This window comes from Onychostoma macrolepis, chromosome 24, assembly GCF_012432095.1.
Source record: "Onychostoma macrolepis isolate SWU-2019 chromosome 24, ASM1243209v1, whole genome shotgun sequence".
NCBI classification, from domain to species: domain Eukaryota; kingdom Metazoa; phylum Chordata; class Actinopteri; order Cypriniformes; family Cyprinidae; genus Onychostoma; species Onychostoma macrolepis.
The window spans coordinates 615,346-643,006 of record NC_081178.1 but is presented as its reverse complement, the minus strand read 5'-3'; the positions used below and the strand labels follow the sequence as shown (position 1 = coordinate 643,006).

The 27,661-nt window shown below is 36.8% G+C and overlaps 2 protein-coding genes across 4 annotated transcripts in view; one reads left to right on the top strand and one right to left on the bottom strand.

Moving 5' to 3' along the window:
* Positions 1 to 16,427, bottom strand: part of arhgap28 (Rho GTPase activating protein 28) — a 33,220-nt gene extending 16,793 nt beyond the window's left edge. Inside the window, 3 exon segments of the mRNA XM_058766088.1 lie at positions 1,344 to 1,564; positions 2,359 to 2,519; positions 16,230 to 16,427. Of these exon segments, the coding sequence (XP_058622071.1) occupies positions 1,344 to 1,564; positions 2,359 to 2,519; positions 16,230 to 16,324 (477 nt within the window). The 5' untranslated portion in view covers positions 16,325 to 16,427.
* A 1,160-nt stretch (positions 16,428 to 17,587) lies between these two features.
* LOC131533683 (lethal(3)malignant brain tumor-like protein 4) overlaps positions 17,588 to 27,661 on the top strand; it is a 61,539-nt gene continuing 51,465 nt past the window's right edge. The window contains exons 1-2 of one of the 3 annotated variants that reach the window (XM_058766085.1): positions 17,588 to 17,727; positions 18,739 to 18,916. The gene's annotated coding sequence lies outside the window, so the exon portion shown is untranslated. Of the gene's footprint in view, positions 17,728 to 18,738; positions 18,917 to 23,642; positions 23,845 to 27,661 lie in introns of those variants that run through there. The other 2 variants (XM_058766087.1, XM_058766084.1) reach the window with 2 other exon arrangements.

The following is a 27,661-nucleotide window of genomic DNA, read 5'->3' as shown; positions in this document are numbered from 1 at the left end:
GGACGTTATTTTCAGACGCCGAACAAATGGCTGCAGCAGCTGCACGACAGCCAATCGACTCGCCTGTCAGTGTTGCCAAGTCTGCAGTTTTCCGGCAGAACTGGGCTACTTTAAAGAGGTCATCGGATGCAAAATTCACTTTTACATGTTGTTTGAACATAAATGTGTGTTGGCAGTGTTTGTAAACATCTACTCTATAATGACAAGAATCCACCCAGTGTTTTTTTTAAATCCCCCAAAATAATAACCCCTTTCTCAAATCAAGCCGTTCTCAGATTCTTAGCTGTGTGACATCACACAGGCCCAGGCTCCTCCCATGATAGTTGATTGACACTGGTGTTTTATCAAAGCTCCGCCCTGAGTGAACTGTAATCAGTCCACCATTGTTTTGACTCCGGAGCAGATGTAGACAAGAATGGCTCCTGAGCGATTGAGGTGTTTTGTTGTTGGATGTAATAATGAACATAGCAGTCATCATTTACTCCCGACATCTGAGCCGCTGAAGACACACTGGATTACGTTTGTTTTTGAAGGGAATGCGTCCTCCGATCTACATAAATGTGTTTATGTTTGTGCGAATCATTCGTGATACAGCTTCACCTCCAGAGTATGTTATTTTTTATGAATCTTTGCAAATCGCCTTTCCTAATAACGTGCTAGTTAGCAAGTTCTGTGGCTAAAGTTTACAGTCTCTCAGAGAACAGCTCGTCACCCCACAGAAGAGAGGGGCGGGGTCAGCAGACCCCGTCAGCAGAGCTCATTAGCATTTAAAGGGACATGCAACAAAACAGGTTGCTGTGAACAGAGCTGTTTTTGACAGGGTAAAAAGAGTGTTGTTTTACACTACCATTGAGAAATTTTAACCAAAGTATGTTATAGACTTTTCATTAAGACCCTAAAGAATCATATCAACTTGTGGAAAATTAGCATCCAATGACCCCTTTAACCCTGCGCTGGTTGTTTTTCATGTCTGCGGGTTAAAGCGACCCCAGTAATGTGATATTTAGTCCCTAAAGTGCAAATTTGACCAAAAAACACGTATGTTACCCCCTGGAATGCAATTTTTACTGGGGGAACCCCCTCGAAATGCTAGTTTTTGGGCTAGTTTTGAGTAGCAATTGGGCGGGTTTTGTTGTGAAAACCTGGCAACCCTGACGCCAGTCAAACAAGACCGCACCTGCGGACCTGCCGTATGATCATCTGGGGCCAGCTGTTCAAAAGTAATCTGATCAGATTTTGGCCATCGGGTAAAATGGGTTACCTGATCCTGGATAGCAAAATCTATCTTTTTGAACAACTGGCCCCTGATTTGAAACAGTCATGAACCACCGGTTTGCGCTCACCGAGGCGTCGTGCATGGAGAAGACGTCTCGCACGTGTCTCATGGGCTGTCTGTTCCTCTTGCGCAGTGTTTGTGTGTAGTTATCCACCCGTTTCTTCACCATGGCGGCCTGTGAGCGCGTGAGCGTGGAGAGAAGAGCCTCCGCCGGACCGTCGCTCTGTGTTCCCGTCACCAGCGTGGAGAGCCCCGCCTCCTGCAGCCACGCCTCCTCAAGCTCCGCCTCTGAAACAATCAAACACACCGACTGATAGTACTCACGTGATGTCACACACTTACAGGAACGCCCACCTGGACGACAAAACAAAGCTTTGCTCCACTGACCGACAGTTATTTTTACTGTAAACGCAACGTGCAAACTTTCGCATTGAACCATTTCGCGCACTGGAGCATATAACAGGCTCATCTGCTTGCCTATAAAGTAAGCATAATCAATAAGGTGTGTACTGAAATTGTTCCTTTAATATCACTGTTTTAAATACATTAAGTGTTTTTCACAATGTTTTGTTGCGCTGTTTAGTGCTTGAAATATTGCAACGGGTGCATATAAAATATGGCCAAAACTTGCATTTTGTTCACATATCTTTGTTTTATTCTTTTGAGAGGTGATCTAAATATTTGCGGCTTGGAAACAGACTTGTGCTGCAGTTCTATGGATGTTTTGCCCTCTTGGTCTTCGAGCCGGTCACAAGACTGAAGGCTATGAATTAGACTCTTAAGGTCTTTGCACACAGAGTTCGAAAAAGTTTGCACGTTAAAAAATAAATACGACCTCACGTTAACACACTGCCTCCGAAACTTTCCTCCGTCATATAAAAAAAAAATTCAGATCAGGTTTGATTTTCTGTGTTTTTGCATCCATAGCAAGCATTCTGATAGGAAAGGATGATGCATACAAAAATTTCGGATGCAGTGTGCATGGACCTTTAGGCCCGTTCACACCAGAGACATGAACTATAATGATGGCTATAAAGTTTTAACTGTAAGAAGCGAGGGAGTGAATGATGATCCGTACGCACCGTCCACGCTGGCCCGCTCCATCTCCTCCGGTCCTCCCTGACGCTCCTCCTCGATGGTCTTCACCTCGCTCCAGTAGTCCTCCATGGAGTCCCGGGACACGCAGCGCTCCGGAGCGGACGGAGACAAACTCATGCTGCCTATCCGCTGATACTGAGCTTTCCTGCACAAACACAGAGAAACTGAACCCATGAGTGCGTCGGAGAACACACACAATACTGAAGAACATTCACTCAACAGAGAAACATCTGACTCAGACTTACACATTTACAATCAAGCCTCCGGAAAAAGAGAAAAGAGACAAAAGAAGAAAAGAAAAAGGGTAAAAACAAGAAAAGAGGAAAAGAAAAATGGAAAAAGAAGAAAAGGGAAAGAAAAAATAAGGAGGAAAAGACAAAAAGGAAAAAAAGAGGGAAAATAAAAAGAAGGGAATAAAGAAGAAAAGATGAAAATGAAATGCTGTCTATTAAGAGAAAATATCGATCCGGTTTCATCAAAAGCTTAGTTACTGTGTCACTCTACAAACGTCCCGTTTCACTCGCGTTACTAATTTCATCCTGAAAGTGTGATAATATTCACGTTTCATTCAGCGGTCACATGATCTCAACATGTCATCATCCTCGCGTGAATACACAGACTTTATTAGACCACGAATGTGAGTCATCATCTCATGTGAGGACACGGGTTTGTGCTACGTTTCTTCATCTGTAAACCCTTTCAAAATATTAAACCCATTAAAGACATTATTCATAACACAGCTGCGTGTTCAGTGAGACACTACAGTATCAGAGAATAGAGCTGAAGCACAATCATGAGAGAATCAGCATCAAACATCATCTCTCTGGCTTTCTATCAAATATTGATAAGCTACAGGAGCTGATGATGAAGATGAAGATGAAGATGATGGGCCAGGAAGTGGACCTGCGTCATTTAGAGGAAGTTATCGATCAGCGCAGCACATGATGGAGCCTGAATTGTGTTACATGAGGAACTTAATTGCCTCCAAACGTCCCTGCCTCGGTTTACACACATCAAGCCTTTGATGGAAACGCAATTTCCCTCCATTTTCTGGAAAAACAGAGTCACGTCAGAGAAAACTACTTCCTTCATGCATTCCATCGGCCAGAGGAACGCCAGGATCACAGCCGGACAAGTTCACAAAAACAAAAAACACAATGTGTGCGTTTCAGCATAGTTTCGCTTTCATTTCAGTCAATGTGAACATCTCCAGGACACTTTAATGCAAAAACATTTATGATCCGATTCTTGCCGATATTAATAAAACCATTCCTGACAAAGGTATATTCCAGGGGAAATGCAACTCTTTATTTATTAAATGCTTGACAAAAACAAAAACAATTTACTTAATAATAATAATAATAATAATAATAATAATAATAATGATGATAAGAAAATTTTATTTTATTTTAATAGCACCTTTCCAAAACCTAAGATCACTTTACAAACTTTGACAGAAGTAATATAATTTTTAAAAACTTTAAATATTTCAAAATAATAACTTGAACTAATATATATTTTATGTATATATAAATACACACACATACACACATATACACATGTATATTAGTGCTGTCAAACAGTGTCGCACCCAAAATAAAAGTTTTTGTTTACAGAATATATTTGTGTGTACTGTGTATTTATTATGTATATATAAATACACACACATACAGCATATATTTAGAAAATATTTACTTGTATATTTATATTCATATAAATTATATCATATATAAATATATAAATGTAACATTTTTCTTAAATATATACATGTATGTGTGTGTATTTATATTTACATAATAAATATACAGTACACATATATTCTGTAAACAAAACTTTATTTTGGGTGCGATTAATCACGATTAATTGTTTGATATATTAGCACTAATATATATATATTATATATTATATAAAATAATATAAATAATATAGTAAAAAAATAATAATAAGACTGCACTTTTTTACTTTTCAGCAAATAAAATTGTTTATTTTTTAGTTTTTAATACACTTAAAAGAATTCCTCCTTTTGCTTTTGTGTGTTTGCAAAGATGAAATACGACTGAAGTTCACTTAATTTGCTTTCATTTGCACAGAAAATAACCAAATCTCAGGTGTAAACACTATAAACACAAGCCGAGTTTAACCTGGGATATTCCTTCAAACAGAGAGCGGTTAACCGCACGGCCTGATGGGTAATCTGCTCATTCTGTCACTCTGAACCAGACAAAACACATGAGCAAACCACAGCGTGACAACAATATCTGAAGGACGCACAAAACACACAGTTCTGATGTGAACCAGAGACATTTCCAGTGCATCCACACTGAAACTTCACCATATTCACCCATTCACACACACACGAGAAAACAAAGCAAATCATTAAGAAACCTCTCAGATTTCTAGACACCAAATAAATATCAGTTATTCTGATCATACAATTACAAATGAGTCACTAAAGCAGAACAGAAGCATCTTCAGACTCACTGTGTGTTCAGATGAACACTGGATACGAAACTATGAACCTCCAAAACACACGAGACGTCCGAACGAAACCAGAACCGAACACAAACTACTCCAGCTGACGGTGTCAATCAGGTCCTGTACAAACTCCATAAATCCATGAGTCACAAAGGCAAACATAAAAGCACAGAGGATCACCAGAGAACTGAATCTGAGAGCTTGAGGAGCGTGTGGCTGTTCTCCTTCAGGTCCTGCTCTGAATGAATACAGCACGCATACCTCTCGGTGCTTAGAAAGACATCAGGAGGAGAACGAGACGAGACGAGAGTGTGTGTGTGTGTGTGTGTGTGTGTGTCTCCGCCCACCGGTCGCTCGCCCTGACCGCTCTCTCTCTCCTCCTCATGTCATTAATGTCCATTGTCTTCTCGGTTTACAGCTCTAAAGCTCATCTCGGCCCATTCAGACTTTGAGACACACAGAAACGTGTGTAATTTAGGAAAAGCACTTCCAGATGCTGCTAATGATCACAACAGCATTCTCAACACCGCTGCTTTAATTTAAACAAACATCTCACTCGATCCAAAACTCAACTCTGTACAGTCGCTTTAATCGACTTTGACACAGATTTTGATTGTATCAGGCACAAAATCATCTGACAAAAAGTTATTTTTTTGCCTTTCCATTGGCAGAATTTTCACTAAAGTTGACATGAAATCACAACAAACTGGGTTATTATAGTTGACTAAAACTAAAAATTATATTTTCTTTGTATAAAATTAAATAAAATGTAACTGTAATAAAATACAATTATTTAATCTAGTTAAAATAAACTAGAAAATAGAAATGTATAAAAACTAAAGATTTTTTTTTTTTTTTTTTTTTAATGACAAAAACAACAAAATCATTAAAAAAAAATACCTAAAAGTTCAATGAAAACATAGAAGGAAAAAAAAAGAAAATATTAATTAAATGCTCCATATTCACTCATGGAATATCCTAATTCACTCAAAAATACATTATTGATGTAAAACGGGTGGTATGTGGGGTTTTTTTCTATTCTATAAAGTTCTGTCATTAGTCATAAGTCTTTGTACTGTTAACAAATATAGAAATACTATTTAAAAACAATCACAAGACAAGAAACAATAACGTGTATGAAAAATAAAATATCAGGGAGGAAAAGCCTGTATATTATATTATATATATATGATGATGATGATATTTCACCGTCTGATCAGTTAAACTCATGAATCAAAATGAACTATTTATAGTATTTATAGTACACTACACATTTTTCTACAGAAAGAAGATGCTTGTTGTAATGAATCTTATTTTAGAGACACAGATAAAAATCCCATCAAACAACTGATTTCACTCAGAAACACATTACTGAAGTTAAATGGATTGTGAATGTGGTCACATATTGACTAGTTTCATCATTAAATCAAGTAAAAATAATCATGTTTAGACTAAAAAAACAAAAAGGCTGATGAAGAACAGGACATTTTCACAGTGCAGTATTAAAGTGTATATATCCTACATTAAACAAACTGGTTCACACTGAAAGCAGATCGCATCCATGATTGCCTGATTATTGTGAGATCAGGTAAACTCTCACAAGCATGCGGTCTTTAATTCTGGACGTGCCGCGGCCCCCCGTAATGAATGTAGGTCAGCGTTGAAGGAAACTAAACTCAAAACATGTGCTGCTTGAACCCGAGAAGCTGCTCGAAAGACGCAGAAATCATGAGCTCATTCCTCCAGGAACGTAAACAGCTGGAGCAAAGACTCGGATGCAAAGAAGACTAATGCAATTTAACTCTGCTTTGCATTTCAGAAAGGTACATTTGACAGAACTTGCATGAAATATGCCTTTCCTAACTCGTGAAGGTGCTCTTGAGGGCATGCATTTAATCAAATCAAAGCGTCTCCATCTCTGATGTTGATGAAAACAGGCGTCCATTTCATCAGAATGACTGTGCCAAGCGTCTCCTGGTGAAATATTGACTCACAGGTTTATTTTCACTCTCCGGGCGGCATAAACGAGCATGAATCCATCAGAAACACGAGCGGCTTTCCTCCCAAAGTCTTAAAGAGAAACATCTGGACTTTAAAAATACCTTTCCAGCATTTTAGAGTCGGATTCCAACAGAACCAAACTAGGACTGCACTCTTAAAAATAAAGGTGCTTCACGATGCCACAGAACAACCTTTTGTGTCTAAATGGTTCCATAAAGAACCTTCAACATCTGAAGAACCTTTCTGCTTCACTAAAGCTGCTTTGTGCCGAAAGAAGGTTCTTCAGATTATAAAAAGCTAAGAAAGAGATGTTCTTTGACTGAATGGTTCTGTGGCATCGCTGTGAAGAACATTTTAAGTGCATTTATTTTTAAGAGTGTGGGCGATACATGGTATAAACGTAAAACAAATTCACTTATTAAATATATTTGCAGAAAATATGCATGAAATATGCATGAAATATATGATATCATATATGTTCAGAAATAATATAAAATTAGAAAAATGTTAAATATTTCATTATACTCATAAAAGTCAAGACAATCTAAACTCAAAATGACTAATTATAACAGCTTCAGCAATGATTATTACCAGTAAATGAAAACAGTCTCTCATGCAAATATCAGACATATAGTAGTAGTTCTGCACAACTTTTCCATTGCTTTTCTATGTAAAGATGCACTTGACAGACATCTTTACTAAAAACTCAAGTTAAAAGAAGCTCAGCTCACGTCTCATAGCCTTGCGTTTTTTTCCATTCCATTGCCATGTCTGGTGTTTTTAATGCACGAGTGTCCCTGCAGCACAGAAGCAGTCATAAGCAGCAGCTATATCTGTAGCAATAGACAACAATACATTGTATGGGTCACAATTATACATTTTTCTTTCATGCCAAAAATCATTAGGATATTAAGTAAAGATCATGTTCCATGAAGATATTTTGTAAATTTCCTACCGTAAATATATCAAAACTTAATTTTTGATTAGTAATATGCATTGCTAAGAACTTCATTTGAACAACTTTAAAGGTGATTTTCTCAATATTTTGATTTTTTTGCACCCTCAGAATCCAGATTTTCAAATATTGTCCGATCATAACAAACCATGCATCAGCGGAAAGATTATTTATTCAGCTTTCAGATGATGTATAAATCTCAATTTCGAAAAATTGACCCTTATGACTGGTTTTGTGGTCCAGTGTCACATTTGCTACAAAAAAAAAACAACTAAAAAAATTACAATTGGTTCAAAACATTACATTGGAATGAATCGTTAAAATCCCTAAACCAAATTTCATGAGGAAGAACCTGAGAAATAGACCTACAGGTGCTTCCTCACTAAACATTAGTGATGCTTGACTTAGCAATCAGTTTACATAATCAAACTCACATGCACGAGTGTTTCGGTGCAGAATAGAAAGGGAATGTTGATTAAAACGCAGTGCACAGCTGGAATCTGACCCCAAAGCCGCCCTAAACACCCCACACACACTATATTTAATCAGCTCGGGCCGGTTTATCCCGAGCACTTCAGCGCCGTCAGCAGATCGCAGCACTCCAGCGGGTAAAAGCCGGAGCATTAGCTGCAGACAACAGATCAATAGAGCGGCTCTGGACTTTAAAGATTCATATCAGCCGGATTGATGAGCTAATGGAGCAGTAATGACTGAGAGCGTTAGATGAAGAGTGTTAGTGTCCACTGATGACTAACGGCATGCTTGACTCGCACACTAAACCTGCACAAACCACAAACACTCCTTCATTATCAAGCGTGACAGAAGAGGGTTTTAAACCCAATCCTTGTGCTCCAGCCACATTCAGATCAATGTGTGACCCTGGAGCACAAAACCAGTCACAAGGGTCAATTTTTGGAAATTGAGATGTATACATCATCTGAAAGCTGAATAAATAATCTTTCCATTGATGTATGGTTTGTTATGATCGGACAATATTTGTCTGAGATACAACTATTTGAAAATCTGGAATCTGAGGGAGCAAAAATATCTAAATATTGAGAAAATCTCCTTTAAAGTTGTTCAAATGAAGTTCTTAGCAATGCATATTACTAATCAAAAATGAAGTTTTGATATATTTACGGTAGGAAATTTACAAAATATCTTCATGAAACATGATCTTAATATCCTAATGATTTTTGGCATAAAAGAAAAATGTATAATTTTGACCCATACAATGTATTGTTGGCTATTGCTGCAGATATAGCTGCTGCTTATGACTGCTTCTGTGCTGCAGGGTCACATATGACAAGATGAAATCATAATGATTCACTGAAATCAGCTGAATTAAACTATTATTAGTTCAGATAATAACCTGTGGCTTTACCGCGGTACACTGATGGTACTTTAATATGTGGGTGAATCTCATCAAACTATATCGTAAAAAATGATTTTTCAAAGTTGTAAACAACAGAGTTGTTTTACAAGAAAATACTATTTCAGTATTTATACTTTAATTCAATGTATTACTTGCTATTTCTTTGTAATTATTTGTGAAATTTACTACCAATTTCTGAGTGAAAATTGTTTAAAAAAAATTCTATAACTTTTTTTCTTTTCTTTAAATTCTGGTTTTAATTTTAGGGTGAAATATAATAGCTTCATGTGTTTGTGAGAATCACCCATATACCATATTCATATTCCTTGCAATTTACTTTAAAGTACTTTAAAGAATGGTACTAGTCCAAAAAAATGAAATTACTGTATGTATGGTATTTATTTGAAATAGAAATCTTTAGGAACATTATAAATGTCTTTAGTGTCACTTTTGATCAATTTAATGCGTCCTTGATGAATAAAAGTACTTCTCTCAAACAAATAAAAACTCCTAATGAGCTCAAACATTTGCATGGCAGTGTATGAGTGTGTGTTCACTACAGACTGAGTGTGCTTTTACAGAAAAGGAAGTCCACTGCCACTGAAACTTCCTGTTTGGCTCAAGCCATTGGAAAGCCTGTTGAGTGTCAAACATGTGCTATATAATGCTCTATATTACCCTGAACACACCCACAGAAATCAATAACACAACATTAACTTCCTATTAGCCTCAGACGACGCTCTCAGACACAACGGAAGAACAGAGAGGACGAGACGAGCTGTCAAACCCTGAACCGAACCAAACCAGCATCTGCTGTCATTAATCAAGGTCAGAGAGAGACTAGAATAATAATGCGTCACACAGAGCAGGAGGATCAGATTACACGAGCGCAGATACATGCTGTATTCTTGAGAACATTTCTATAGTTTATAAGCCATGTTCAGATTCAGTCACGCGTCTAATGAAGCTCAAACACTGATCCAGACACAAAACACATGATTTAGATTCAATCGTGAAACAAAAACTCCCAACCAAACACCTCACGCCAACGGTACGATTTACCAGTCAAATGTGGCTCCTCACGTTCATGCAAAGCAGCGTGTGACTGCGGTAAAGTCACACAAACATCATGTGTGTGTGAGTAACTAACACACACACAGCAATAATTCATTCACACAAAAACACAATCTCTAATGCGTAAACACTTCCTCTGATCCGCCAAAACTGGTTTGTTCATTGTTTTGGTCCGTCTGACTCAAATATCACCGACTCAAAAATCATAAAATTACTGTATATATGGTGTGCAAATAATGCAATATAAATTTTCACCTACACTACACTGTAAAACAAAAATGTTTTCACTTTGTTTAACTAAGTTGCATTCACTCAGAATATTAGGTATTTGAACTTAACAAATTTAAAGTTATTTGAACATAAAGTTCAGTTGAAATAACTTTATAAAAGCAACGGGGAACTTTAAGTTGTTTTAAATACTTATTGTTTTCTTCACTCTACTTAACTTTAAGTTATATATTAGTTAAGATGCATTTGCTTGGATTATTAAGTATTTTCAACTCGACACATTTCAAGTTATTTGAACTTCTAGCTGGAATGTGTGTATATCTCTAAGTTTTCGATACCAAAGTTCATGTTCATTTAACTTAATTTGGCTTATTTATTTTCATATTTCAACCAAACTTAGAAACTATAATAAACCTTATCATAATGCCAAATAATTCAAAACATCAAAAATTGCAAATGTGAAATTATGAACACACCTTTAATTCAACAAAGAATTTATTGTCAATGAAACATGACATTTTCACCAAACCAAGATGTTTCGCTCTGACAAAACCACCACCAACAGCGGCTCAAAATCCTACTTTTTCCCCTTTCTTTGTGTTACTGTAGTTTTACTGTTAAATTCACACTTCTATTATTGTTCGTAATGCATGAACACGTGCTTATGCTTTGGATTTGGATAAAGTAATGAATGCAAATGTTAAAATTAAAGCCAAGAAATAAAAAAAACCAACAAATGAAACCAGTTTAATCTGAGCTTTGAGATGAATTATTAACCATCTTTTCTTCAAACACAAACAAACTTTGATGATGACCGTATCGCAGGAAAGCGTGTCACTGCTTTAGTATTATCTGCAGGCGCTTATCACTCAAACCCTCATTAACCTCCTGTTTACCGACTCCCTCTTCCTCATCTGACCCACAAACAGCATCGTATACAGCACTCGAGGCTGGTTTACCGTAGTAAAGCTGCTCTGATTACCTGTGCATGTTGGCGTGTGCGCTCTCGTAGCCATCCGGACGCGAATGAAGCGTTTCTGGCAGGAATTCTGCTGTTCTTCAGTCAAGTGGAATGTGGTCCGGCAGCATTGATGTCACTCGCTCCTTCTGATCTCAGATCAGTCTCAGCTGCTTTATGGCTTTTTATAGCCAGCTCAATAGAGTCTAGAGTTCACGTGTCTCTTCTCAATGAACAAGTTCAGAGATTCCACAGAGAATGGAATTCTTAGGAATATGAGAGACATCTTGATCTGCAGTGCAAGAGTCATGACACTCATTTATTTGCTTATCTGATGAGTCACATACAAATAGCGCCCAACCCTAGAGATTTATCAATAGTTTCATGTCTGAATGTTGCTTGTTTTACTTTTGTGAAATCTGAAAACTGAATGGGGGGGGGCTAGATTTTTATATATTTATTTACAGGTAAAAGTTTGCACTAAGGTCCCATTAGTGCATTAACTAAAATAACTAACAGCGTGCATTACATTTGTTACAGTATTTATTATTATTTGTTAGCTTAGCATCAATTAATATCTGTTGCATTCCTAAAACAAAATATATGGTTTGGTAAGATTTTTTATGAAAGAAGTCTCTTCTGTTCATCAGGGCTGCATTTATTTATTTAAAAATACAGTAAAAATGTGAAATATTATTAGAATGTAAAACTGCTGTTTTCTATGTGAATATGTGTTAAACTGTAATTTATTTCTGTGATGCAGCTGTATTTTCAGCATCATTACTGCAGTCTTCAGTGTCACATGATCTTCAGAAATCATTCTAATATGCTGATTTGCTGCTCAACAAACAGAAATATGGCACAACCTGAGAGATTTATCAATAGTTTTTGTCTTAGAAAGTCACTTTTTTTTTTTTTTTTGCTTTGTTTTTTTTTACTTTTTCCAAAATATGAAAACTAAAAAAATGATCTGGCTTTAAAAAATATATAATAATAAAAATACATTTTTTAAAAATCTACACTTCCATATTTATTTACAGGTAACACTTTACAGTAAGTTAACATAAGTGCATTAACTAAACACTTGTAAAGTGTTAATTTACATTAAACTAAAGTGACTTACAAAAGAGAAACAAAAACAATTAGTCAGAGAGCCAACAATATTCATAAAAGATATTCATGTACTACAACCACCAAAACCCACAGCAGCTGTATTTAAGATGCCTTCATTTTCCAGATTATAATTGGCTCTGGAATCATCATCATCATCATCAGTGATGCTCTGGCCGGTCAGCATCTGTTCTCGTGTTAAACTACAGTCTGTGCAAGACAAATGTCAAACTATCTGGATTAGAAGTGAACAAAAAGAGATTTACATACAATCACTGAACAAACCAATAACTTCCTCTGATGCTTTTGTGTGCAATCCAATCAAACCATGAACACGTCCAGCGCGTAGATCACTCCGAAATTAATAAAGTTCAATTAAATTAGGCCTATTTTGGGAATATTAATATTATTATGATTTACTGGCATTACTGTCATTTGGGGGAAATAATCATCCTATTGCATTTGTACTGTAATACAGTAAATAAAAATAATTTATTCTAGTAATGAGAATCAATTGAGAACCAAACTATTTTGGATCCAAATGACTTCCATTGTATTTTTTCTCCATTTAATGGATTTAATTCTGTCACCGATGGAGTTCTGGTTCCTCTGGCTTGCTCAGTTGTGGACACTTATTTTCCAGCGATATCTTGTCATTTGAAATTATTGACACTATTTTCCTATTCTGATATTAGAAAGTTGCTTTGACACAATCTGTATTGTTAAAAGCACTATATAAATAAAGATGACTTCACTTGACTCAATAGGAACCGAAACGGTTTGCTTCCAAACATTCTTCAAAATATATTTTTTCATGCCCCACAAAAGAAAGAAAGTCAGTTTGGAACAGTAAAAACAAAATTAAATAAAAAGAGACAACTGATGATTTGTGGGTGCATTGTCCCATTAAGAATAATGAGAATTACAAAAACCTTAAAGTGAAATGTACAGAATCGTTACAGTCATGAGACGCGTTTAACAATCGTGAAAATGCAACGTATGTTGTTAATGCTCCTGAATACAGGCTTCACTCTTTATGCTAAATATTTTTTCTTATTTTCTCTTTTGATTTTGATGTGGCATGTCAAAGTCATTTCAGTTTCAGGATGATAAGCTAGTCAGATGTGTGTGTGTGTGTGTGTAAACAAACGTCCAGCGTCAGCGACAGCAGCACACGACTCACACATTCAGGGACACACAGAGACTCGCAGGAGTACAGGACTTCCCTTTGTACAAGACAATACGCTGACAGAAACGAGCTTTCAGCAAGAACACACACACACACACACATACAACGGCGCTTTCAGCCTGTGTGAATTGTGTCACTTAGTAGGATACAACACGACACCACTGACCTCTAGACAACAGCTGTGTGTGTGAGTGTGTGTGTGAGTGTGAGTGTGAGTGTGAGTGTGAGTGAGTGAGTGTGAGTGTGTGTGTGTGTGAGTGTGAGTGAGTGAGTGTGAGTATGTGTGTGTGTGTGTGTGTGTGTGTGTGTGTGTGTGTGTGTGTGTGTGTGTGTGTGTGTGTGTGTGTGTGTGTGTGTGTGAGAGTGTGTGTGTGAGAATGGCACATTCATCATGTCAGAATAAACTTTTACAGAACTAAACTCTCCCCAGACGGCTGGATTGATGCACAGGTATTCTAGGCATGTGCCTATGCTCGCACTCCCAGGGGCCCAATTACAATAAGAAGAAATAATTACTATTTATTCTACGAGTTCCCTACAATAGCAAAAGAAGCATAAGCCAAAAAGGCATTTACCAAGAAAATAACTATAGCAAACATTCAAATATAAACGACAAACTATAGCCATGTTTTCCCAACTAATTTAAGTTTTAATATCTAAAGAAAATTATTTTGCCACAACAAGCGGTAACCCAGGTGAAACATGTACACTTCCATAATATAATTAAAGTGCTCTATTTCTGCGCACTAATTTTGTACTTAATATACTAAAAATGATTTTTTAGATAAACTTAAGTGTACTCAACAGTGCTATTTTGGGACACCGTGAATATAAACTAAAATGCACTTTTAATGTACTATCTCTGTTTTAAAAAATGTATTTAGTCACCACTTGAACTATCTTTCATACACTAGTACGCTCAAGTGTACTACAAGTGCTGACTAAATACATTTTTTAAATACAAAGAGAGTATGTTAAAAGTGCATTTTAGTTCATATTCACAGTGTCCCAAAATAGTCGAGCACACTTAAGTTTATCTTAAGAAGTACTAAAGAATCATTTTTAGTACATTAAGTACAAAAGTAGTGTGTGAACATAGAGCACTTTAAGTACATTATGGAAGTGTACGTTTTTCACCCGAGACATCTGACCCTAGATCATGAAAAGCTTGAGTCCTGTAGACGTGTCTGTGCTACTCCTCATGCTGTCATTAACTCTAGCTCCTGCTCTACCACCGATCCGCTCTCTGGCTCCCATCTAATGGAAATATTTCAAGACAGAAGAGCAGAGAGCGTCCCGTCGCTGCCTGACTCTGAGACGTCCCGATCATGACATCATCTGATGAGACACCAGAGGACAAACTCGAGTGATGCATGCTGGGAACATCAGAAAACTAGCAAAAACTGAACTAAACTAACTCTGGAACGGCTTTACAAACACTTTTACTGAGTTTGCCACTGTTTTGTAGGAACTCTGATAAAACATGTTTGATACACCTCACAAACACAACGTGATTTCTATGGAAACATGTTTATGCCACACAAATAAATAAATAGAAAAGGTCATTGCAACTGACTTTTTTTCCCCTCAATTTACATCTTGCATAAGTTAACATCTCACAATTCTAATCTTGCAATTCTGAGTTTACATTACGCAATTCAGTTTTTTTTTTTTTTTTTAATAATTGCTTTGTTTATATCTCAGTGGCAAATAAATAAAAAGTGCCAATTAACTTTTTTTATTCCATGGTTTTCGGCAATTTAGATTTCGGAACGGTAGTTGTTCAGATGACTGACAGAATTAATAATTACTTAAAGAGCTGTGCATTTGTGCATTAAGCAAACACTTTATCCACAGTGACATGCGTGAGGAATACGGGGCAGGGTGGAATATGATCATGTGTTCAATATACTGTATTTACTCAGCAAATATTTGAAGATTTTAAGAACATGTTCAGTATCAGACATGAGAACAGAATTACAGCGAAACGTATGTGCGCCATACAGACTCAACCATTTAATCTGACAGTGACTGATCACTGAACAAAACAAACTCTTAATGTTCAGAATGCAATTGAACAGAAATTAGATTTAGATCATAAACTCTGAGAAGATCATGCAAAATAAAGATGCAATTTACTTAGTGCTGATATGAGCACATAAAAACATACTAAAGACCTAAAGCACAAATAATACATCAGAAAATATGAAATGCAACTCAATAAGAGCAAAAGAGAATGAAATTACAAACTTTACAAACACCTCCGATCTAAAAACAACATACAATCCAAAATAAAACATCAGAAGAGACCAAAGAAAAGTTTAAAGGTAGAGTTTATGGTGTGTGTGTGTGTGTGTGTGTGTGTGTGTGTGTGTGTGTGTGTGTGTGTGTGTGTGTGTGTGTGTGTGTGTGTGTGTGTGTTTGTGTGTGTGTGTGTGTGTGTGTGTGTGTGTGTGTGTGTGTGTGTGTGTGTGTGTGTGTGTGTCTGACCTGTTGTCTGCTGCGTGTTTCTGCTCATCTCCGTGAATCCTGAATGAATGAAACGCAGTCAGAATCACTCCTCCACAGTCCTTCACATCCATCATCCATCAGATCCCGAACACACTCACGGAGATCACCGCACGCGTGTGTGTTTCTGCTGTAACTCAGGCGAGTGTGCGCGTGTGTGTGTGTGTGTGAGGATCCGACTGCCATGAAACGCGGACTCGCGGGGGCGGAGCTACAGCCGTCAGCGTCCAATCAGCGCACGGGGGCGTGCATACATTAACATAAATAAATTCTCTAGTCAAACAGTATTTTTTTTTTTAATGGTTGTTGTTACAAAGTATCAAACAAAGCACTTTAATTAAGAAATTTACATTTTCCCACATGTCTAATAATGTACAATAATACTGCAGTGATGAAAACTGTGAAATTACACAAATGGAAGTGTGTGAATGATGTAGAGAGATGAAGTGGCACAAATGAAAACTTCTTCTTTATCAGCTTCCATCTGTAAGAAAGGACATTCCACCGCAGACAAACGAGGCGTTAATGAAGCACCTGGTTATATAACTTCTTCAAACATCAGCTCTTCCTCTTTACTCCTGATATCGTGATAAATTCACACTGATTCTGTTCCTCTGTGGTCGCATCGATCCACTTCGGTCAGACTCTGTGATTTACAGTTTAATGCTGCTGACAGATGAACTGCCACAGCAGCTTTCTGTTCATCTGTCCGTCTCATAACCTGCTGCTGTTCTTCATCATTTATTTTCACTGAACCGACATATCTAAAGCCTTATGACAGTTTACAACACGATATAACTCTATCCAACTAAAGAAGAAAAGTGTGTACTAAGACAAGCATCACTTTTACTGTAAGCAACAACACAGAACACCCTAGCAACCACCTATCAACCAAAAAACACCCTAGCAACCACACAGAACACCCTAGCAACCATAAGGTTTATATATCTTCTGGTCACCTGCATTTATTTTATTAAAAATTTTTAAAAAGCAGTAAAAATGTGAAATATTATTACAATTTAAATCAGCTGTTCTATGATATTCTATGTGAATATGTGTTAAACTGTAATTTATTTCTGTGATGCGCAGCTGTATTTTCAGCATCATTACTGCAGTCTTCAGTGTCACATGATCTTCAGAAATCATTCTAATATGCTGATTTGCTGCTCAGTTATTATCAGTTATCATTGATGGTCTGCATTTAATCTCTTTATCCTTTGAATGAAGGTCTCTAATAAATGTGAAATTAAGATTGCAGGAGCGTGAGCTCATAGATGTGCTCTGCGTATGATTTATTCAGCACATGAGGATTGATTTCTATCAGTCACTTCCTGTTTCAGGGCTGCTGCTGCTCATACGCTGAATAAAAGATGAGCGACGGGGCTTCAGCGCAGCTCAACACATTATACATCCTTCTAGAAACCCTCCTCTGTCCATCTGGAGCGATTCTGGAGAGAGCAGGAGACATTAGTTTCTAGAGGTGTGAAAGCACAGCATCTTCAGGTGTCTTTATATCCGCTGTTCCTCAGGAAGAGTTTGGCTGTGTTTTGCCTCCACTATCAGATTTCCAGGAACTCACCTGCTGACAAATTTCCATGCGTGCTGAATTTATCACGTGATTCCTCCGAGATGACTCACAACGAACCAAGTTTGAGTAGAAATTCCTCTGAAATGATTAAGAAACCTTTTATATGCTATCAGCTCGATATGAGGAAATAATAATGAAATGATTGAAGAAATGGAGAGAATCAACAGCCAAACTCTGGGATGAAATCAGTGTTATTTTGGTATATTATTATAGTTTTTATTAATATTGTGAATCAGCTTTTATTTTATATTTTTCATTTTAGTTTTAGTTATTTTGTTTTGTATTTTTGTCATTTTTAGCTGTTGTTTAAGTCTATATTTTTATTCATTTTGATCTCAGTTTTAGTTTTAGCTATTTTAGTTTAGTTAATCAAGTAAAATTAAAGTAATGAAAATGTTTATGTTTTTTATGATTTTAGTTTTAGACCCTGCTTGCAATAAAGTGAATTTTAACTGAAATAAAATAATAATTTGAAAAATTTAATTTATTTTATTTTAACTAGTTGCCAAGGCATCGATTCTCATTTTCATTGAAGAATTAAATAACTAAAACCAAAACTGAAATAAAAAAAATATATATAAAAAAAAAATTATATAAAACATTTTAAAAATAAAAATAACAGCATTACTAAAATCTTAAATGAAAATAAAAACACAAAATATACAATAAAATTCACAATATTAATAAAAACTATAATAGTACCTCTGATGCTAAAATAACACAGATTATGACTTGTCCTTCATTGTTGAAGCAAAGTAATTGTGCACATACTGTAATTCACAACTAATGTATAGGACAGTTGTCAAAGATAGAAGATTTATAAGCATACAGTACATGAATTCTTGTGTGTTGTTTGAGTGTCTAGACCTGCTGCTGATGAAATGATTGATCTTTGATTGACAGATTGAGATGTTTTGGGTGAAGCGAGTGGTCAGTGCTGATGTGTTGGACGCCGCGGTGGAAACAGTGTCGTGGATCTCTGGAGGATCTCGCTGTCTGCCACTTCCTGTGACCTCTGACCTCTCCCTTTCCTCTCGGAGCAGCCGCTTAGCAGGCCTGACTAAACACACAATAACCTGAGGTTACCAGCGTCTCACAATAACACAAGACACTTAACACGACTGAGTGATGAAATATACCGTTTTTTACAATCGTTTTCGCACTAATAACAGAACATTCATATCATTTTTCAAAACTCTGGACACATAATTCACAACATTTTTCAAAACACTTAACACTTTTTCCAAATGCTTGGATACAATACACATCAAAGATCTTTTGTTCACTGAACTAAAAATTCAGAATGACAATGATCTAACTATCAACTGATACAACTGCTCTAAATGCTACATAACTGTTGCATAACTCCTGAAGCATAGTTTTATGGAAAATTATGAACAACATTATGAAAGTGAAGCAACTGAGGACTGAGTGTGTTCAGGTGTGATCAGTTTCAAGATGCCTGTTGTTGGGAGGGGAAAAAAATCCCCAGAATTGTATATCATTGTTATCAGTATTTGTACAGTAAATGTCTTTTTAGAGGGTGATGAAAACCATTCATATTTTTGGATGAGGGAGGCTTTACTCTGGCCGAGAGATGGAGGAGAGTTTGAGAGTCCAGCGGCTGAGAGCGGCCCAGAACGACCCGACCCCCCCACCCCCCACTGAATGTGATTTTGAGGGGAGCTCATGACAAAATCAGTGCAATGGGCCCAGAATTCCTAGCAACGGCACCGAGTGCAATCATGGTTTCAGGCCCATCAGTTTATCAGCTTGTATTTACCCCCATACTCCTCTTTCCTTACTGTAACCCACTGAGCAGTTTTGCTCCACGTGGAGGAGGAGGGTCTACAATAGACTCCTCACAAACAATCTCTCTTCTCCAGGCCATAGATGATGCATGCAGTGATATCACAGGAGACCGATGTCAGGCCTGGATCTGCCGTGCAGGAAGAGTTTGTTTCCGAGATGTTTAACTAATGAAAACATCTGTTATGATGTGGATGAGAACCTGTGGCTAAATCTACAAGACAGGGTTGATAAAAACTTGAAAAACACTTTGTGTCTAGAGTTTTGAAAAATGACATGAAGGTTCTGTTATTAGTGCAAAAATGATTGTAAAAAACTGTAATACAGCACAGACGGCTGCTTGTGTGTGTGTGTGTGTGTGTGTGTGTGTGTGAGTGAGTGAGTGAGAGAGAGTGTGTGTGTGCATGTGTGAGTGAGAGAGAGAGTGTGTGTGTGTGTGTGTGTGTGTGTGTGTGTGTGTGTGAGTGAGTGAGTGAGTGAGAGAGAGAGAGTGTGTGTGTGTGCATGTGTGAGTGAGAGAGAGAGAGTGTGTGTGTGTGTGTGTGTGTGTGTGACTGTGTGTGTGGAGCCATTAGCAGGATGGTTTGCATTATTAATGAGATGATGTAAGATGTGGATGGCATCTGTTGGCACTGAAAACAGCAGTGAAATGACGTCTTGTTGGAGAAATGTGTTTACATTTGGAAGATGCTTTTATTCAGAGCGATTCACACTGGGTTAGGGTTAGGGTAGGGTTTATAAACTCTCCAAGCAATGTTATTTTGAATTGAAAATGTTTCTGTTTGATTTAAATTTTAGTTAAAATTTTGTAATTTTGTTGTGTTTTTGTCATTTTTGTTAGTTCTTTTAATATGTCCATATAGTTTTTATCACATTTTAGTTTCAGTTAGTTTAGTTCTTCAGTTTTAACTAAACAAAAATCAGAAATGTTGACTAGGCAACTAACTAAAAATGTGTAAAATATTCTGTTTTATTACAGTTCATGTTTACTTTATGTTCATGTTCAAATTTGTATTTTTTGGGGGGGAGGGGGGCTTACTTTTAGTTTTTGTTATTGATAACCTTGTTTCAAAGTCCAAGTTTGGGTTTGTCTGTGGTCATAAATAGCTTCATATCAAATAATGGACAGTATTGTGACTGTCACACACTTCAGCACAAAGTGACTTACGTTGCATTCAAACTACACGTTTTATCAGTTCATGCATTCCCTGGGGTTTGAACCCATGACCTTGGTGTTGCAAGCGCCATGCTGTATTGCTTGAGCTGTGTTTGCTGCATGTGCTGTCAGTGCAGGAGTGTAAGACGGCAGAAATCAACAGGATTCTGGAATGTTCTGAGATGTTCTGACCCCTGACCCCTGACCCCTCATTCCTGCCGGAGATAAACGACCCTCATCCACACAGCACTCTTCCTCTCCAATCTTTAACTCACTCAGTACGAATGATAGAGAGTCTAGAGCAGTCAGTGTGTGTGTGTGTGTGTGTGTGTGTGTGTGTGTGTGTGTGGATGGAGATGATGGTTTACATGCAAATATCAAATCACAAAATCAAGAGTGTAAAATGATCATGGACATTCATTAACAATTCATTACCAAAACTGCTGTACTCTTAAAATGCAACATATTTATTTATTATAAATATTAGTTATAAAATATAATATATGCATGAAATGTTCATTTATTTCTAGAATTATAGAAAAATGTAATTGTGACCTTTTTGTATCATAATTCATACTTTTTTCGTCCACTTTTGAAATAAATGCAGAATTCAGAGGAAAAAAGTCAGAAGTGTGAGATAAAAGTCACAGTTATCTTTTTTATTTTATTTCGAGGAGGAAACGAGCTTCAGAAGTTTTCTGGAAGTGTCTCTCTTGAAGGTGCAGTTACTGTCACTTCAGTCAGAGCCGAGTGTGTTTCTGTGAGTTCTGCTGATAGTAATAACACACCTGATTCATACCTGATCATTTGAGGAGTAAAGTCCTGTCAAACACTGTAATTACTGAGAGCTCAGACAGAAAGACACTGCGCGTCTGATCCTCCTTCATCCGTGTGTGTGTGTGTGTGTGTGTGTGTCATAAATGAGAACAGATCAATTACAACAGCTGTCTAGTGTTTATAATGTAAAATGCATTAGGATTTTTAAACACACACACACACACACACACACACACACACACACACACACACACACTCACCCACGCACGCACACACACACACACACACACACACACACTCACCCACACACACACACACACACACACACTCACACACACACACACACACTCACCCACGCACACACACACACACACACACACACACACACACACACACACTCACCACGCACACACACACACACACACACACACACACACACACTCACACGCACACACACACACACACACACTCACGCACACACACACACACACAAACACACACACACACACACTCACGCATGCACGCACACACACACACACACACACACTCACCCACGCACACACACACACACAAACACACACACACACACATGTAAATCTGTTGTAGTTAGAGCTGTTTTTGGCTCTTTACGTTTGAAGTCACACATCAGTCTTCTTTATAGGAAAGGTCACGTCTTCCTCAAGCCCAGTGCATGAAGGGTAAAGACCAGTGTGTCCAGGCTTGTTATATTTCATTGCAAGCTGTTTGTGTTTGTGTTTGGATGCAGCGAGTGTTTGTGAACACACTGAGATCAGATCTGAGATGTTTGAGCTGGTTTGTAAACTGTGAGAGTGAGAGAAACGTCAATGAAGTTCCTGTCAGTGTGAATGTGAAGCACGAGACGCACGTTCCTCCGTGAAAGAATGTTTATGAGCGTTATAAACACACACACACAATCTCTGACTCGTTAACCAGCACAGCACTGGCTCTGAAGCGTCTCAGGCTTGAGCTGACCTCTGACCTCTGACAGCATGACCCTGATTATTGACATGTTTACCCAGAAAATGTTTGAATCTTTGTCCTGCACTGAAGTCACTGCGCTCTTCATCATCTTCATTATCAGAGTGATTTTGCTGTGTTTAGCCGATGTGTGTTTTGAGCAACGGAGCTGCGCTGTAATATCAGACTGCTACATGATTTATGATAGATTACATTCAGATGAAAGATTCATGAGCTGAATAAGATTCATTACAGCCAGAGACTGAGAGAACGACTCTTCACTGTGTGTTCAGATAGTGATGGAATGCGTTCTAACAGACAAACACAATAAATACATCAATGAGCGATCAGATCAGACTCTACTGACCTCTGCTGGACATCAGTTCTGAGACACTCCAACAGAATAGAATTATAATATACTTCATAGAATAGAATTTCCATTTGCATTTTTAATCTACATTTTTTATTTTATGTTACAATACTTCACTCATTCTGGCAGATCAAAAAAATAAACAAAAATCATGTTTATGTAAAAGAAAAAACTAAACTTTCAGAAGTAATAGAAGTAAAAAAAAAAAATCAAAGATGGAAAATTATAACCAACTTTATATATTTATCATCAATAAGTCTAAGTTTGTTTCAATCTCATACATTTTAACTATTAAACCATTTTTTAAACTTAAATTTAATTGTCGTCACAATTTATGCTGGATTTATGCTATTTGTATATATTTGTATTTAAATAAAAATCAAACAGATGCAAATAGTTAATTAATAACACTTAATTAATTAATTAATTAATTGTTTGAGTGCAGAAATCTGATCTGTGTAATTTACGTTTGACTGACAAATATGAATCACATTAAGTTTATTGATGATTTATGATCATTTCATGTTAATGTATCACACTTATGCATTTATAGCACAATCAGTTGTTTCAAATGTTTCTTCATTTTGCTATTATAATCATTAATTATTAATCATTATAAATAAGTATTTTAATAAATTTGTATATATTATTGTTATAATTGTTATAAGAAGTTAATCATTAAGAAATGCCATACGTTCTGAGGGAAAACATGTAGTTTGTGGCAAATATTTGGTAGTGTGAGGTGATTTGATGAGTTGAGAATATTCTAGAGATGCTGTGTTGCTGATGAGTTGTTGTTGTTTGCTCTGGTCACGTGATCTCGCTCCTCCAGTAGAGGGCTCGTGTGCTGCGCATGCGCACTGCTCAGTGCTGTCTGTCACCGCGTCTGTCTGGCGGATCTCTCAGGCTCTGAGTGCGGGTAAGAAATCATCAAATATACGAGCTACAATCTGCGCTTTTGTGTTGAATCTGCTCCACAGGTGTGAGATTGTGTCGCGAGGAGTGTGATGTGTGTGTGATGTGTGTGTGATTCCCCTACAGCCGCAGTTGTGTGTGTGTTTGTGTTAACGCTGCTCGGCTAATGTGTGTGTTTCTGCCGTCTAAAGCCAGTGAAGATGAAGATGTAACTCGTGTGTGTGTGTGTGTGAGAAGTGTAACAGTGTGTGTTTGATGTGTGACGCGTTACAATGTTTCTCCGTCAGCCGCTGACGCGCCGCGAATGTTACATTGTAACTCCTGCAGTTTCTCCCGCGCCGCTCCAGCGCGAGATCTGTCGTGTTCTTCTCATTCTGTCTGTCTGTCTCTCTCTGTGTGTGTGTGTGTCTGTCTGTCATCACATGTGTGTGTTTGTGCTGAAGTCGCCATTTTCCTGAGCTCGTCATGGATGTTGTGTGTGAGACTCTTTCTTCTTCTTCTTCTCGTGTGAATCATTCGGAGCTGCTGCACCTGTTGAATTTCACTTTTACTTCAGATTTCATGGACATCAGCTAGTTCCCTCAATCACTTCTGTGTGTACAGCGTTAAAATGGCTTATTGTAGAAAAATGCCGTGTTTACTTTCAGTTTTCCTGCTGGACTCTGAATCAATGCTACTGAAATCCTCAGAAAGGATTGTGATCAGATGTTCATCCTGACTAAAGTGTAGTGTGAGTAGTTTTGTTTAATTAACCCGTTTAATCCCAGATTTTTCCAGACATGAAAATATCCAAATGATGTGTCATTAGTAACCCTTTGAAATAATAATCTTTTTTTTTTAAAGTGTGTGAAAACTGTTTTATGGTCGGTGGGATAATGTTTATACTGAATTAACATATTTCTGCAGTCATCAAAATTGTTATATATCTTAGCCCAGCTATTTTAAACTGTTTCTAGGGCTACTATTATGCATAAAAAAACCCTATACAACATTGATAGGACAAAAATACAACCATCAACATATATCATGTGTAACACATATCAAGTTTTTATATTAGTGCCACCAGTATTATAACATCAATATTGTGACTTATTTGTAACACTGAACTTTTTATTTAGTGCAAAAAATCTTAGTGCATTATAAAATATAATCATATATTAATACTAGACGCCTTAAAGATAATGTGTGCCAAAAATCTTTGTCATATCTTTGTTAACACGCTTTACTAGCCTTTTGTTTCGGAGCTTTGATGCAGTCATCATCTCAAGGTGCAAACAGGAATTAAACTGATCTGGTCATGTGACAATCTGCACTAATCATGTGACACTGCACACATTTAATTGAGACCCTTTTAGTTTTTCCATATTTGCAGGAAGTGCACTAAAACACCAGTCGGTAAGGTTTTTAGAGCTTTATGAATGAAAACCTTTTTTATGGTCACTATTGTGACCGGTGGGATTAAACAGGGTTATTAATCATGTAGTTTTGTTCGTGTTTTTAATAATGAGGGCATTAAAACCTCTTCATGTTTCATATGTCAACTTATTTGATATGATACAAGTGACGAATGTGTGCAGGAATGGATTCCATTCAGAAATGGATAAATTATTAATTTTGCCATCATTACTATAAACTAGAGATGTGCGATTATATATCGTCTGTGACTCTATTGTAATTGTTGTTTTAACAATGCATGATTTGACATTATTGAGTATATTATTGAGTATATTATTGAGTGTATATATAGCAAAAACCAAACAAAACACAAGTCTATAGATTAGATCACATTTCGAGTGTGTTCTTTCACTGCAGGATTCAGTCTGTTCAGATGCATTTAATATGAGCACAAAATTCAAGATATGGGGCCAAAAAATGTATATATTTATATCATTTTATGAAGTCAAACAGTTTTCACCTCCAAAAAACAGCATGATTACAATGTGATATTAATTTCATATAACAGTTAATAATAAGAGACTTATGTTTTCTCTATTTCACCAACTAAAATAATTCCAAACACAGCTACAGCACAGTTTTGCGTCTCTGAGTGACATGACGGGGTTTCGTTCCTGAATGAATCAGTCGTTTAAATGATTCGGTTCAGTCTCAGTGACTCACTCATTAACAGACTTGTCCCTCTGAGCTGCATTAAAGGGGTCACATGACCTCTGGAGTGTCACATGATGTTCGTGCATAGATAAGATCCATAAAATTGCAAAGACTGAAGTCTCAAACCCAAAGAGATAGTCTTTTATTTAAAATGCCTCATTTAAACACGCCCACAAATCTACGTCACTGTGTGGGAAGATTTGCATAACTCCACCCAAAGAAAGAAAGAAAGAAGGCATAGCTTTTATTCTCGCTGTAGTGTTGTTGTCGTGGAGACGCTGTGTGTTTCCAAATATGGTAAGGGGCGTAACATTTCCGTCATACACTTGAGGTATTCAGCCAATCACAACACACTGGATAGCTGGCCAATCAGAGCACAGCACGCTTTTCATAATAATGAGCTTTGTAAAAATCACAGAAAGGCAGGGCAGACAGGAGCAACAGTAATGTACTGTTTGTGGAAAAGAATGTGTTTTTTGAACCTTAAACCACATAAACATTGCGTTCCACCAAATACACCAAATAATGTTATTTTTAGCATCATCATGTGACCCGTTTAAACAGTGTGTAAACACATCTAAACGCCTCTTCAGACACAGCTTCTGTGTTTCCTCTGCGTGTCAAAGATGAATTTTGTTGACACTGATTTCATTTGCCTGGTAACAGCCCAAAAATGTCGTCTTATTCTAATTGACTGATTAAAAGTAAGCATTTGACTCACAAGATGATGCACACTTTCAGAAAAAATGGCTTTATAAATGCCCATAAAACACAGAATATGAAGAATATCAAAAAGGAGTCAGCTGTCCACGACCAGCACAATAACACACTCAGCAAAATATCGTCTGATTATCATTAGCAATAAAATCCCAGAAAATATTGAGATGCTATAAACAATTATATAATTACTGTTATGTATGACTATTATATATATATAATATGATTATATAAGAATTATGTAATCAGAACTGACCTTTTGTGTAGTTGACGACAATGATATTTTAGTATTTTTATTGATATTTTTAATCAGTTTTGCTATAATTTTTCTTAATTTTTAAAAAATATCTGTATATAGTTTTCATTAATTTTATTTTAGTTTTAGATATTTTATCAAGTTAAACTAAATGAAAATGAAAAATGTTGAATAGCTTAAATGAAGGTTTTATTTTTTTTATTATACTTTATATTTAATGTTTATTTTATTTCAAGTAACTACTTTTTCTTTTTTTAGTTATAGTTTCAGTTTTAGTTAATTATAATAACTGTGCACAGTGCTTTAAAATAAGATTTAAGGTTAAATGTTTATGAATGTAAAAGTTAAATTGTGTTTTTAGATTTTGTAACAAGATTTTTTAATATACCGTTTGAGCTTCAGATTCTCCAGTGTGACAAATGAATTCATAAAAGTGCAAAACTTTTGCATAATTGCTCCGTTCATATGCGCTCTAAGAGTTGAGTGTGTAATAATAAATGCAGTTTAGAGGGATTCTTTTAAAGCGGATGTCATAGTTACAGGAATAGAAAGCTAGTGTAAGTGCATTAAAACAGCAGCGTTAGCAGCTCGGAGGAAGCGCTGCGTCTGTGTGAACGGTTCACTGGAGTGTAATGCTGGTTTATGTAGATCAGAAGTGTCTTGTTGGATTTTCACGTGCGCTCGGCTCATAACAGCAGATAATGCCGCTCCTCTGGCTCTCGTTTGTTTGGATTTCTGT